Source organism: Notolepis coatsorum (assembly GCF_963971535.1).
Source record: "Notolepis coatsorum genome assembly, chromosome: 4".
Lineage (NCBI taxonomy): Eukaryota > Metazoa > Chordata > Actinopteri > Aulopiformes > Paralepididae > Notolepis > Notolepis coatsorum.
In genome coordinates, this window is record NC_140168.1 from 34,844,443 (window position 1) to 34,858,995 (window position 14,553).

General features: G+C 43.9%; 1 protein-coding gene across 1 annotated transcript in view; it reads right to left on the reverse strand.

Moving 5' to 3' along the window:
* Positions 1 to 8,945, reverse strand: part of dlgap3 (discs, large homolog-associated protein 3) — a gene marked incomplete at both ends in the record, with an annotated part of 173,378 nt that extends 164,433 nt beyond the window's left edge. Inside the window, 1 exon segment of the mRNA XM_084311907.1 lies at positions 8,931 to 8,945. Coding sequence (XP_084168033.1) covers positions 8,931 to 8,945 — 15 coding nt within the window.
* Positions 8,946 to 14,553: the final 5,608 nt, after the last annotated feature.

The following is a 14,553-nucleotide window of genomic DNA, read 5'->3' on the forward strand; positions in this document are numbered from 1 at the left end:
ATGCACTAGCAAGCTGGGACGCTGTTGTGACCAGTGTTGTAGTCGAGTCACTAAATCTCGAGTCCAAGTCGAGTCTCGAGTCCCCAGTGTTCAAGTCAAAGTCCAAGTCCGAGTCACCAAAGAAGAGTCCGAGTCGAGTCCCCATTACCCCAGTCCAAGTCCACGTCATTAAGGTTGAGTCCACTCCACTCTGGCAGTCAAAGAGCTGACATACAAATACAAAAATGTCTACATTAAACATAAATGACACAGCGGTCACCATTTGAAAGGGAGTTTATTTACTTTGTGACACAATAGCCAGACAATTGCACTAGCCTATCCATCAATATCTTATGTCAAATGAGTAGGGCCTATTACATAAAAAAGAAACTGTATTTATCAATTAACAAGTCAGAGTCCTCATCTGCACCTTCCGAGTCCGAATGCAGTCAATGCTCGAGTCAGAGTCCTGGAATCGAGTACTACAACACTGGTTGTGACTAGCCAACTTTTCTCACACACAACTGTACACATCCACTCACCCATACACAAATACATGAAGCGGGCCAAGGTAATCAATGGAATCTTTGGCTTGCTGACCCCAATACTCATCTTAATGTTCCTTCTGCATAGAGGGAAAATTCTATGCATTTGAACACATATCTTGGGCCTAAAAGCAATTCTCCCCTGTATAACCCCTCACAGATAGAAAGGTAACGCTGAAATGCCAAATGATTATTACATAAACAAACACAACACATGCCCACACACACTTCCCTTTTTGTTACAGCCCCTCTCTATCAAATCCATGTAATCCCTGTAGATTATATCCGCTACCTGCCCACTCAGAGGTCACAAATCCTGCAGGGACATCACCACACCCATAGTTTCTGCTTTCAGAAAGTTTCATGAGATTCTTGCAGAATGAAATTTTTTAAGGAGACCCAATACAATACACTGTTTTTGGATTATATTACTATATTATGTGTTAACAATACCGACCAGGGCCCCGTTTCATGTACCGGGATAACGGAGTTAGCCGGATAACTTTAGCTGGATAACTGGGTTAGCCTGACTTTCCGATTTCATGTACGTGGATTTCCCAAATCACCATGACAACATATCCAAAAGTTTGAGCCTGCTCGAAAGCAGAGTTCAAGTTCAAGTTAGCCTGAACTATCGCCACGCCCCCGCAAAGAAGTGACAGCCCGTTTCCTGAAACTATTCCCACAGTCTACGATCTGCATTATACCATTCTGAATTACGTTTTTGTGCTCCATTCTTCCAGAGGGGGCTTTTGAAATGTAAAATAGACTGATATTAAATTCACTTTGTCCTAAATAATGCACGTTATATATACCGTGGCGACGGTGGCGCTCGCTCGTGCGATGTACACATGATGTGGTTATTTTAATTGTAACTGGGATTAAGATGTCTGATGAGATGCGCTGTTTGACGGATTTGAGAAATTGAATGAGCCGTTGACGTCACATTAATGAATGAGGATAAAGAGATAAACTTCATTCAAAACAAAGGATATTCTAAACACGGGTCTCTCGTTCATTAATGTATAAACAATGAATTTATCCCATCTGGCCCAGTGGCCCAGCGGTAGTGCTCAAGCCTCCCAATCCACCGACCGGGGTTCAAATCCCCGTGTTTCCAATATGATTTTTTTGAATATAATATTAATGATTATACGCCAAAGTAGCCTGGTTTTAAGTTAAAATATTATAAATCTACATGCATTGAGGATGTCATTCTTTATATAGCTCTCAACGTGCACCAAATTGAATTATTCCTATATTGCAAAAAGAAGGACCCCGGTCTTGAACCCGGGTCGTCCGTGTGGAAGTCAAAAGAACAACCCGTTGGACCACATTGGAGATAAGTTAAAAATTGACTATACATCAATCAATGGGCAAGAAAGCCGTCTCGTAATTCTGTATAACAGTTAACTAGTTATTTTCGCTAGCAAGATCTCATTTGATTATTCAATCCAGCAGGCAAGTTTAAAGAAATATAATCTGATTGATTGAGGTAATGAGGGACTTAGAATTAGCCTATAGATAACGCATTTAACTTGTCGGCGAGGCGATTGAGCCTATTGCAATCTGTCAATAAAGTCTTAAATCAATTAATCAATCAATGCCGTTGAGAATCAGGGTCTCTGCCATCGATACGTGCTGGCTTTCCACCTAAAACGGGAGCGCGCATCTAGCCTGACTTGAGCCTGACTCTCAAGTCTGGCTTGAGTTAACGAGACTGAATCCTCCTTTGTGAAACAGGAAAATCCCGGCTTTGAACATCGGGTTAACTGAAGCTGGATAATGGACATGTTGATCGACTTAGTTGAACCACGTACATGAAACAGGGCCCAGGTATTAGTGCCTCTCGCAAAGTGCAGATACTTTTTTGTATGCAGGTTTTGCTCTTCGGCCATCGCTATGTTTTGTTACACAATGTTGCATTAAATGGTCAATAAAAATGGTGCATTTATATAGCAGCTCTTATCCAAAGCGCTTTACAATTTGTTCCTCACATTTGTTGCTCACACATTCACACACTGACGGCGGAGGCGACCATGCAATGTGCCAACCTCCTCATCGGGAGCAATTAGGGGTTAAGTGTCTTGCTCAAGGACACATCGACACGCTTCCCGGGAGGAGTGAGAATCAAACCGAGAACCTTCCGACTACCAGACGACCGCTCTACCTCCTGAGCCACTGTCTGCCCAGCCAGATATCCATTGTAATAATCATATTATGTGGATCTAACAACTGCGTAAGATCTGTATAAATCTTTTCCATATGGGAGGTCATCAAAGGTCACCTCACTGAAGGTCAGGGGCCAAGGCCATGTCCACCGCAAAGCCTGATGGTAAATGACGGGTGAGGGGCAGAGAAGGAGCAGGAGATGAGGTTGAACGTTTGTGAGCAGGGAAGCGAGAGCAGTCTCCATCTTCTCTCTGCGTATATATGATGCTGAACAGGCCGTGTGTTTGTTGCCTTATTTCACCGCTGCTCGCCGAAAGCACAGCTCCTGTGACTCTTCCACGGCCCGTCGCTTTCCCGCGAGGGGTTTAGCGCCATCTCCTCCCGACGTCAGGAGTTACAGTATCCACTGTTCAGTTCACTTCACTGAGCACAGTAACCGGGCAATAATTGGGCCAATTACAAAATGAGCCAGTGATGTTTTAGCCTTTGGCGTGCCTTGATTGAAAGGTCTCTGCAATGTCGCATTGCGGGAGATGCCGGCACGCTTTAAACCCTAATCGCTCCTTTTCATCCTCGCTCTAAAACTCTTTTTCTTTCTGCCTCCTGCCAAGAGAGTGTGAAGCCAGGGTGCACTCTGGGAAGGGTTATAGCTGGTGAGGTCATGGACTGTTTTAACAACTGCAGCTATTTATGTAAATGGAATCAATATTTGATAGTCCCTCTCCTCCTTCCTCTATCTATCTCCCTTTCTCTCTCTCTCGCTCTCTCACTTTCTTTCTCTCTCTCTCTCTCTCTCTCTCTCTCTCCACTATATCTCTATCTTCCTTTCTGTCTCTCTCTCCCTTTCTTTCTATCTACCTTCCTTCCTCTCTCTCTCTATTTCTCTCTCTCTCCCCACTGTATCCCTCTTCCTTTGTCTCCCCCCCCCTCTCTCTCCCTTTCTTTCTATCTACCTTTCTTCCTCTCTCTCTCACTATTTCGTCCCCGTCTCTATCCCTTTCTTTCTCTCTCTCTTTCTCCCTCTCCTTTATTTCTATGTCTCTATCTCTCTGTCTACCCCTCCTCCCTCTCTCTCTAACGAGGGACTGGTGTAGGGGTGTTAATTAGGGCCAGAGACACGCTCCAGGACCTCCCAGAGGGCTGAGCAGCCAGCCGTGCAGGCTAATCCAGACTCCAGCCAGGCTAACGGAGGACAGGACTGACCACAGCCCTGGTGACATCACAGCCCTGGTGACATCACAGCCCCGGTGACATCACAGCCCTGGTGACATCACAGCCATGGTGACATCACAGCCCTGGAGATCCACTGGCTCCCAGTCAAGTTCTGTATCTCTTTCAAACTCCTGCTCCTCACCTACAAGCCCCCCGATACCTGTCTGATCTCCTCCACCCGCACACTCCATCCCGGAACCTACGATCCTCCGATCTGGGTCTCCTCTCCATCCCTCGCACCAGGTTACGGACTTTCGCTGACAGAGCCTTCAGCGTGGCATCCCCTACCCTCTGGAACTCTCTCCCCCCTGAATCAGAATCGAGAAATTTGCATGCCGTTGTATAATATCCCTTACCTGCCCTCATCCTCCCCTTTTTGTCCTGTTCCCCTACTGCCCCATTTCCCTAGCCCTCCTGACCTTGGGTTTCATGAAAGGTGCTATAGAAATTAGATTTATTATTATTATTATTATTATTATTATTATTATTATTATTATTATTATTATTATTATTATTATTATTATTATTATTATTATTATTATTATTATTATTATTATTATTATCAAAGGCCAGAGAGTACTCAACACAGCAATAGTCTGCAATAACGGTCTCTTTCAAAATACTGTAATCGATTGTAATCTATAAAAAGTCAAATGAAAAGTGGATCACTGGAGATGTGTTGATATACATGTTTATGTACAAGCATATATACATGTTTATGTACAAGCATATATACATGTTTATGTACAAGCATATTTATGCCTTATCTACAAGTATTCCACAGTGTGTCTTACATTTGCATGGGCTCAGTGTCAATTGATGAATTGAAAATTGGATTTTTAAACGAGCACATGACTGATCTATCATTGTAATCAGACACCTGGTGAGTTAGATGTGATACAGCAAAGAAATACTGCCCAACGAGGTTTTTGTAAAGAGCATTATATCAAATAGAGCCCAAGGAGTCCGAAGGCTTATTTCCATTTGTGAACCACCAGCCTATATTTAGGACAAGCGCATGGATTCTTAATAATGTCTCTGGGATTTAAATGGGATTATGTTCAGACGTCCCAAGCAACTACCATCCATTTCCAATACGATCCTATTAACACAAAACTGGCTCCACATACACCCCATGAGGGATTTCCATATGATTACGGGAGGGGGAAAACAAGTTGCATAGCCTCTGTATGTTTCTTCCACATAGCGAGTATTACATAAAGCCACAACATGATGTCCTACTGCAGATGTCTCTTCCACACGTAACCCTTTTCCCACAAATTAGTTCTGGTTCTTGAAGCGGTTCCGTTCAGGATTTCCTTGGTGCAGTGTAGTGAACCGGTCGAGTTTTGAGCGGAACCATTGTAATCAAGGCTGTGACTCTGCAATCAGCTCTTTCCGTCCTTCACATGAGACGCTAAACCGAGGTCCTGACTGAATTCGGTCGTTAATTAACCCAGGACGCCTATCGCAAAGAGTAGGGGGTTCCCCGACGTTCCTGGCCAAATTCCCAATCAGGTCTCTGACATCGAGGCCACCTAATCATCCCTCTCCCTTAATTGGCTGATATCAATCCCTGTCTCCTGAGCCGTTCAGCCATTGTGTAGTGTGATGTGTGCCTGGTGCCAGTGTATGGCAGCCATTGATCCTGCATAGCCCAAGGTTGGGTGCTACCAGTTGTGGTGAAGGAGGCAATTTTCACCCTACATTGTGGGGAGCGCTTTGAGTGCCTAGAAAAGCAATATATAAATGTAATGATCATTCATTCATTCTCTGGCAACACTTTACAACATGGCAATGCCCAAGTTAGCCTCGTAGTATAGCTGAAAATACCTACAGTATAATAGCAAACATCCCATCAAACCAACAGTTTTATGATTGTAGGTTAAGTATTTTATGTTCACTATTGGCTAATTGTCCTCTGTCGTCAGAATATGCCAATGTGAAATGCATATTATAAGTTGAGAAATCTAGTGATCTATGCACAAAATGTACCATTCAGAAGAATTGGTTGCCTTCTCCATCCTCTCTTTCCAACCTGCAGAATATGACCACGCCCATCACAAGGAAAACTACTATTCTTTTTGGTTACAGCTGGGAAACCCACTTTTTCGGGTTCCGAACCAATTTATTTTTTGATTGAAATGCTCAGAGCGGTTCGGAAATCAGGTGTGCAAACCGGAATGGAACCCATTCCATGCTGGTGGAAAAGGGGTATAACTTGTATGCTAACCCACCCCCAACCCACACCTCGTTCATATCTGTGAATAAAACATAAGGATCACACTAATCTGACAACCAGGAGGAAGGTGTGTAATTTCAATCATGCATGTCTGATGAGCTCCCACGCTTCTGGGTGTGAAGGTGCCTGGTGAAGTTGAGGGTGAGATGAGGGAGCGTCAGGGAGCACAGGCCTTCTCAAAGGAAACAAGGAAGGAAGGGAGGTAGGAGAGGAGAGAAGCTAGAGGGGAAGTAAGGTTTCCCATAGTCCCCCGTGATCAATGTTGCTGAAACGGATGAAACGGAAGGACGAAATGGAGGAGGACGGAAGAGGAGCAACCAGAGAGGGAGAAAGAAGAAGAGAAGCAACCGCCAATACATAAATCAAGCAAAGGAAGCAAGGAAGCGAGCGAGAGAAGATGATACCTCATGGTTCCTGGCTCAATAGCGGGATTCCCGACAGTGCTATTGAGCTACCAGGCTGCACTCTCTACAGGGCGGACAGGACAGCTGATGGCTCCTGGAAAGACCAGAGCTGGAGGTTTGTGCATTTACTGAGTCACTGCTCCGCTAACATGGAATATATCATGATTAAGTGCAGACCAGGGAATTCCAGCTACCATTGTGACTGCAGTCTACATGCCTACATACCACCGGACGCTAATTCCAAGCTAGCAATGAAGGAACTGTACGCTGCCGTTAGCTAACAACAGAAAACAACATCCGAGACAGAAATCAAGGAAGGAAGTGAGCCAGAGAAGGTGATACCGCATGGTTCCAGGCAGCAGACTGTGCTCAAGCTGTGCCGTGTCTAATTCAATGATAGAACGTGAGGGAGAATATATGGAGACACTCTGACGTGCTCCGGTAGCCTGTCTCTCCTGGCAACACAAGCACCAGCTTAGTCACGTCGACCTGCCCCAAACAAGCACATATCCTACTGAAATTTCAGAATCTAAAAAAAGAGACACAGACAGTCAGACGCACACAAACAAACAAACAGAGAACACAAGAGTGTCCTCAAGCTGCCTATCTTGTCTTGATCTCATAATCTCACAGGCACTTTTCAACACACACACACACACACGCAGCACGTTGTGTAGCGTTGGATGTTGGTGATTTGGGCCTCTTAGGCAGACTGAGATGGGGCTGGGGAGCCGCATGCATGATTCACTAGGAGCACCACTGTGTTACATGGAGGATGAGTATGGAAGGAGTGGAGGGAGGGGCCGGAGATGGGGGACAAAAGAGAGACTGATGGGTAGGACAGTAAGAGAGAGGGAGGGAGGGAGGGAGGGAGAGAGAGAGAGAGAGAGAGAGAGATAGAGAGAGAGAGAGAGAGAGAGAGAGAGAGAGAGAGAGAGAGAGAGAGAGAGAGAGAGAGAGAGAGAGAGAGGGAGAGAGAGAGAGAGAGATAGAGAGGGATAGGAGAGTTGGAGAGAGGGGAGGGCAGGAGGAGAGGGGAGAGGGAGAGAATGAGTCAAATGGACAGAGAGAGGGAGTGGGGGCCAGGGACAACAGAGAGAACAGGAGGGGGAGTGGGAAGAGGAAGGGATGAGGAGAGGGAGGGAGTGAATGAGGATGAGTGAAATGGATGGAGGGAGGAAGTGGGAGCCAGTGGCAACAGAAAGAGAAGAAAAAGAGAAGGAGAGAGGGAGAGGAGGAGAGGAACGAAGGAAGATGAGGAGGAGAGAAATGGATGGAGGGAGGGAGTGGGTGGGGGACAGGGACAAGGTGAGAGAGGGTGAAAAGGGAACGTGAGGGAGAGGATGAGATAGAATGAGGAGGATGAGAGAAGGTTGTCAGGAGATGAAAAGATGAAGGAGACCAATGGGAGAGAGAGAGGAGGAGGAGATTGAAGGAAGGAGAACAAGTCGTAGAGGGGAGATGGAGGACAAAACTCCTTCATGGTTCGCAGGGTTTTTGTGCAACGAGCTCCTGTGAACCATGTTTTAGTGTGTGTTTGTTTGTGTGTGTTTATCTGTGTGTGTGTGTGTGTATGTGTGTGTGTTTATCTGTGTGTGTGTGTGTGTGTGTGTGTGTGTGTGTGTGTGTGTGTGTGTGTGTGTGTGTGTGTGTGTGCGCGTGTGTGTGTGTGTGTGTGTGTGTGTGTGTGGTGTGTAGGTGTGTGTGTGTGTGGGTGTGTGTGTGCGTGTGCGTGTGTGTGTGTGTGTGTGTGTGGTGTGTAGGTGTGTGTGTGTGTGTGTGTGTGTAGGTGTGTGTGTGCGTGTGTGTGTGTGCCGGGACCCAGCTGTGTCCTTGCTCATGGTCATGTGACTTGATGAGTGTGATGTGAGGTTGAACTCCAGTTTTGGTAAAGACTATGACTAGTCTGTGTGTAGACTACTGTGTAGTACACAAACACACACACACACACACACACACACACACACATTTTTAAATACTGTATTTGCATCCACAGATTATACATCACACTTCATTATGGGATTAAAATAGTATAAGAGGTTCCACATGCTTTTGAGAACATGGATATAGAAAACATTGTCTCCACCACACTGGCTAGTGTACCCATTACAGTGATCTAGCACGCACGCACACACGCACAGACACACAGACACACAGACACACACACACACACACACACACACACACACACACACACACACACACACACACACGCACACACACACACACACACACACACACACACACACACACACACACACACACACACACACACACACACACACACACACACATTCTCTCTCTCTCTGTGGTCTTTTGTACTCAAAACATTGTAGGGCAAAACATTTACCACCCAACTCCCTCCCCAGTACTCACCTGACAGCTCGCCATTTTTCAAACCCTCCACTGCTGCTTCTCTCTCTCTTTTTCTCTCTCTGTTTCTTTTTATTTATTTATTTCCATCTTTATTTCTTTCTCTTTCTCCCTCTGCCCCCCCCCCCCCCCCCCCCCTCTCTCGCTCTCCTCATGCGGAGCCCTGGGCTCTCATTAAACAAGTCTCAGGCAGCAGCAACTACAAAAGTGAGAGCTCGCTCTCTCCTTTACTCTCACTCTATCTCTCTCTCCTTTACTCTCTCTATCTATCTCTCTCTCCTTTACTCTCACTCCATCTCTCTCCTTTACTCTCTCTATCTCTCTCCTTTACTCGCTCTCCTTTACTCTCTCTATCTCTCTCTCCTTTACTCTCTATATCTCTCCTTTACTCTCTCTATCGCTGCTCTTTACTATCTCTATATCTCTCCCCTTTACTCTCTCTCTATCTCTCTCCTTTTTTATTTTTATTTTTTTGGAAATCTTTATTTCGAACATGTAAATGAATACAAACAAAATAAATAACTAAACAAAATCAAAACATAACTCAAACAAAATAAATAACTAAACAAAAGCTAAACATAACTCAATTTACATGTTCGAAAAGGAGTAGGAAGAAGTATACACTTATTTAATCCTACCCCTTTTCCACTACTCAAATGAGTGTACTAATTTAAAACATCTAAAAAAAAAAATATATATATATATATATATATATATATATATATATATATATATTATGCAAAATAAAAAATAAATAAAAACTATATATGTAAAACATGAAAGAAATAAAATAAAAATGTAAACACCCGTGAATATCAAGTCCCGTCCTCATCCCTGTACCTCGTGAACATCATTTCCTTATAAATCAGAATTGTCTCATTTACATTTACATTTACTCTGTCTCTCTATCTCTCTCCTTTACTCTCTCTCATTTACTCGCTATCTATCTATCTCTCCTTTGCTCTCACTCTATCTCTCTCCTTTACTCTCTCTCTATCTCTCTCCTTTACTCTCTCTTTATCTCTCTCTCCTTTACTCTCTCTATATCTCTCTCCTTTACGCTCTCTCTCCTTTACTCTCTCTATCTCTCTCCTTTACTCTCTATCTCTCTCCTTTACTCTCTCTATCTCTCTCTCTCCTTTACTCACTATATCTCTCCTTTACTCTATATCTCTCTCCTTTACTCTCTCTATCTATCTCTCTCCCTATCTCTCTCTGCTTTACTCTCTCTCTATCTCCTATATACGGTCACATCTCGTTCTCCTATAGACGTTTCCAGAAGAGTTCCGTTGCTACTCCGTTGCTAGGGGAACAGCGTTGGCCCCCGTTTAGTACCCGTTAGCTAATTAGCAAACATTGCAACAGGAAATACATTTAGAATGTTTATATTGATCATATTCACACGGCGGCCATTTTGCTCTTATGTCATGCTCAGGTTGGGATTCATGTCCAACCCTTGGGGTGAAATGAATCCTGTCCCAACTTGAGCATGACATAAGGGTGGAAAGGAATCCCAACCTGAGCATGGCATAAGCGGAAAATGGCCACAGCGTGAATATGGTCAATTGCCCCGTCCTTCTGTTCCTTCTCACTCCTCTCTCTCTAGCGATAACAAAACCAAATGAGGAAGAACAACAGGAACAAAAACGCCGGAGGCAGCAACGACAACAACAATAACAAGTTCACAATAGAAATCACCCCAAAATCACCTCCTGCCGTCGTGAGCAGCTGGATCCACAGAGTTATGATTAATTCATTCTGGTTCTGTCTGCGAATAAGGCACCATCAGCGACACCCCAAAGCATCAACAAGCTGCATGCTTCTCATTATTCACAGCTGGGTCTGAAAAACTTTAAACTGTGTGTGTGCGTGTGTGTGTGTGTGTGTGTGTGTGTGTGTGTGTGTGTGTGTGTGTGTGTGTGTGTGTGTGTGTGTGTGTGTGTGTGTGTGTGTGTGTGTGTGTCTCAAAACGGTCCAATCCTTGTGGGGACATTGTATTTCTCATCACACCTGTGACATCTTTGTATATACTTGTACTTGTTTTAACGAAATGGCAAATTGGCTTCATTTGAGTCTTCCAAAGACGCCCCAAAGTGCTTTACAATGCCTCACATTCACCCATTCACACACTGATGGTGAAGGCATGTACAGTCCCCTCCCCAATGTACAGTCCCCTCCCCATCATATGTATATACTCTGTCAGGATCTATGGGTAACAGTATACTGTATATTTGAATATCGTATATGTCACAAATGTAACAGTACTAAATACCTGTATGTCATGTATGTCCCTATGCCATAAATGTCATGTATGTTGTGTATGTCATAAATGTCACTATGAATTGAAAATGGGGGACCCTGATGTAAACAAGACAAACGTCTTTCCCTTAACTCTTTCAGTGCCACTCACGAGATTTCTCTGGTTTTTTTATAGGTGGTTGCGTGCCACTCACGAGATTTCTCGGAATGATTATTATTATTATTTTTTTGCGATCTGAAAGATTATTGCATCACCCGAGCCTACCCGAGTATAGCCGAGCTGCGCCGGTGATCACTGTGGAAAAAAGCGCCCCCTGTCGTCTCCCAGATGACATAAGTGATTTTGGAATGGACTCAATGAAAATGAATGGGGAAAAAAATCCGGTACTCCACATTTTCCAGTTCACTGATCCAGCCGGGGTTACCACAGTTCATTCTGGAGCTTTTTCGAATGGTGATCAGGAATTGGAATATACCAGTTGGATACCATCTGATGTCAGGTAAGGACTCTATGTTATCAGTGGTAGGATAATCGGAGTACGTTTGATGAAGTTATAAGCTGTTTTGTGAAATGTCTTCTTTCGGTTTCACTGTAAAAGTCTGTGAGGAAATCAACGGAGCGATTATCAGTGCGCGGTAGTGTTGTCACGATACTGGAATTTCGACTTCGATACGATACCTTGAAAAGTATCGATACTTTCGATACTTTCAATACCAAAGAAAAAAAAATTATAATAATTTTTTTTTATTATATATATATATTTTTTTTTTGTAACAAATTTTGCTTTTGTTGCTGGTTGATTCTCCTCAGCTTCTCTCTGGTACTATACGAGAAGATAAATACACTTTTAAAACCCTTTGTTTATCTTTAGATCAGAGAGAGAGAGAGAGAAAGAGAGAGTGGCTGCTGGAGATTTTAGGTCTACTGAGCGCACCTTCCTAGTTATGACGAGAGAGAGAGAGAGAGAGAGAGAGAGAGAGAGAGAGAGAGAGAGAGAGAGAGAGAGAGAGAGAGAGAGAGAGAGAGAGAGAGAGAGAGAGATTTCTCCGGAGCTATGCTCGGAGCATTTATTAACGTTACGCGTGTACTGGTGTAGGATGGGCTCCGGCTCCGCTCGACCGAACGTTGGCAACGGGGTAGTTGTGTCGAGTTCATGCGTGTACTGGTGTAGTGGGCTCGGCTTGACGTTACTCCGTTTCCATGAAGTAATAGGTGGCCAGCTAGCTAGCATTAAGCTAACGGAGGAACGACAGCTAACGTTAGCTAATAATAGCGTTGTTTACAAACTGAAGACAGGGCTGCCTGCCCGGCTGTGAGGGGGAGGAGGAAGAGAGAGAGAGAGAGATTTCTCCGGAGCTATGCTCGGAGCATTTATTAACGTTACATAGCATAGCATAGCTCCGGAGAAATCTCTCTCTCTCTCTCTCTCTCTCTCTCTCTCTCTCTCTCTCTCTCTCTCTCTCTCTCTCTCTTCCTCCTCCCCCTCACAGCCGGGCAGGCAGCCCTGTCTTCAGTTTGTAAACAACGCTATTATTAGCTAACGTTAGCTGTCGTTCCTCCGTTAGCTTAATGCTAGCTAGCTGGCCACCTATTACTTCATGGAAACGGAGTAACGTCAAGCCGAGCCCACTACACCAGTACACGCATGAACTCGACACAACTACCCCGTTTCCAACGAGGAGGCTGCAGCAGCTTGTGTCTGTTGCTCTGAGCGAGGAGGCGGAAGGGCAAGGCTCTGGCAGCGCGTCTGTCTGTCAACAACTTGCGGGAGCAAGCCAGCTGGTACCGATACTGCAGAATGTATCGGTACTTCGGGAAATGAGTATTGAAGCCGTTTTAAATATTCAGTATCGATATGTATCGATACTTCGATATTTTTGACAACACTAGTGCGCGGCCGTAATGTGCTTGCATGCACGTATAATATTGATCATCTAGCGTTTATTTGAAAACGATTCATAAAAAGGCCGACGAATATCAACGTTGTGGAATATTCCACTAAAAGACGATTTTCATAGAATGCTCCAGAATGAGCTGTTTTTTATATCAAAACGGGGGCTTTTCTAACTGCTCTGAAACGGAAACGACGCGATAAAAAACAATCTGCCTTCACAGCACTGACTGGAAAATAGTCTTTGATAATGCGATGGGCAGATTAGACACAGCCATAATTTAAAACATAGATTAGGCGATATTAACGTTAACATTGGCGCCGATGGTGGCATTCAAGCGGTAAAACGGAAAACCAGGCGTGGCACTGAAAGAGTTAACAATTGTGTGTATTGAGCCGTACTGTATTGTACCCATTCTGCAATCTGTTAAATAAAGTTGTCATTCATTCATTCATTTGTTCGTTCGTTCGTTCGTTCGTTCGTTCGTTCGTTCATTCATTCATTCATTCATTCATTCATTCATTCATTCATTCATTCATTCATTCATTCATTCATTCATTCCCTGAATGACCCTTGGGACCCCCTGGAAGAAACAATCTATAGTGTATCTATAGTTCTGGGTCACTAATGATTGCCTTAAACACTCCTCCCCAAAAGCATTGATGTACTGTAATTGGCACACTGGTTAAATCGTAAATGGTGCATTTATATAGAGCTTTTATTCAAAGCACTTTAAGATTTTGTGTACTGTACGTTCACCCATTCATTCACACACAGATGGCGGAGGCGACCATGCAAGGTGCCAACCTGCTCATCGGGAGCAATTAGGGGTTAAGTGTCTTGCTCAAGGACACTTCAACACGCAGCCCGAGAGGAGCGGGAATCGAACCGGGAACCTTCCCGAACACTAGACAACCACTCTGGTAGATGTCCCTAGATACCAAGAACATGCAAATGGACCTTGTAGAAGTGGAGAAATCTTCCATTTACTTGGGTATGTACTTTTAGGCGAATCTTCTGAAAATATGGCTAGGGCATAACCTGTTACAAGGCCATTAGCATGTTCTTGGTATCTACTGTAGGGACATAATTATATGCACCCCAGGGAATGTATTCCCAGTGTCAGAAATAATGTTTCTGTTACTATGCTTGAGTAAATAAAAAGTGAACCAAAGGAGAATATAAATTATTATTAATGAATAACACCATGCTAACATTGCTCATTTAGCACATTCTTGAGATCAAGTGTACAAAATATCTAAGCAAATGAACAAAGGGCAGATGATCTACAGGGGCTTTTGTAGATTAGTACAATACAGACTAGGGCTGGGCGATTCTTGCTCAAATGTGAATCACGATTTTGCTCTCTAAGAATTGAGATCACGATTCTCTCACACGATTCTTATTTTTTCAATAAAATAATTTATTGCACTCTTTCTTAAACAGACAACATAATATATATCAAAGTGCTTGA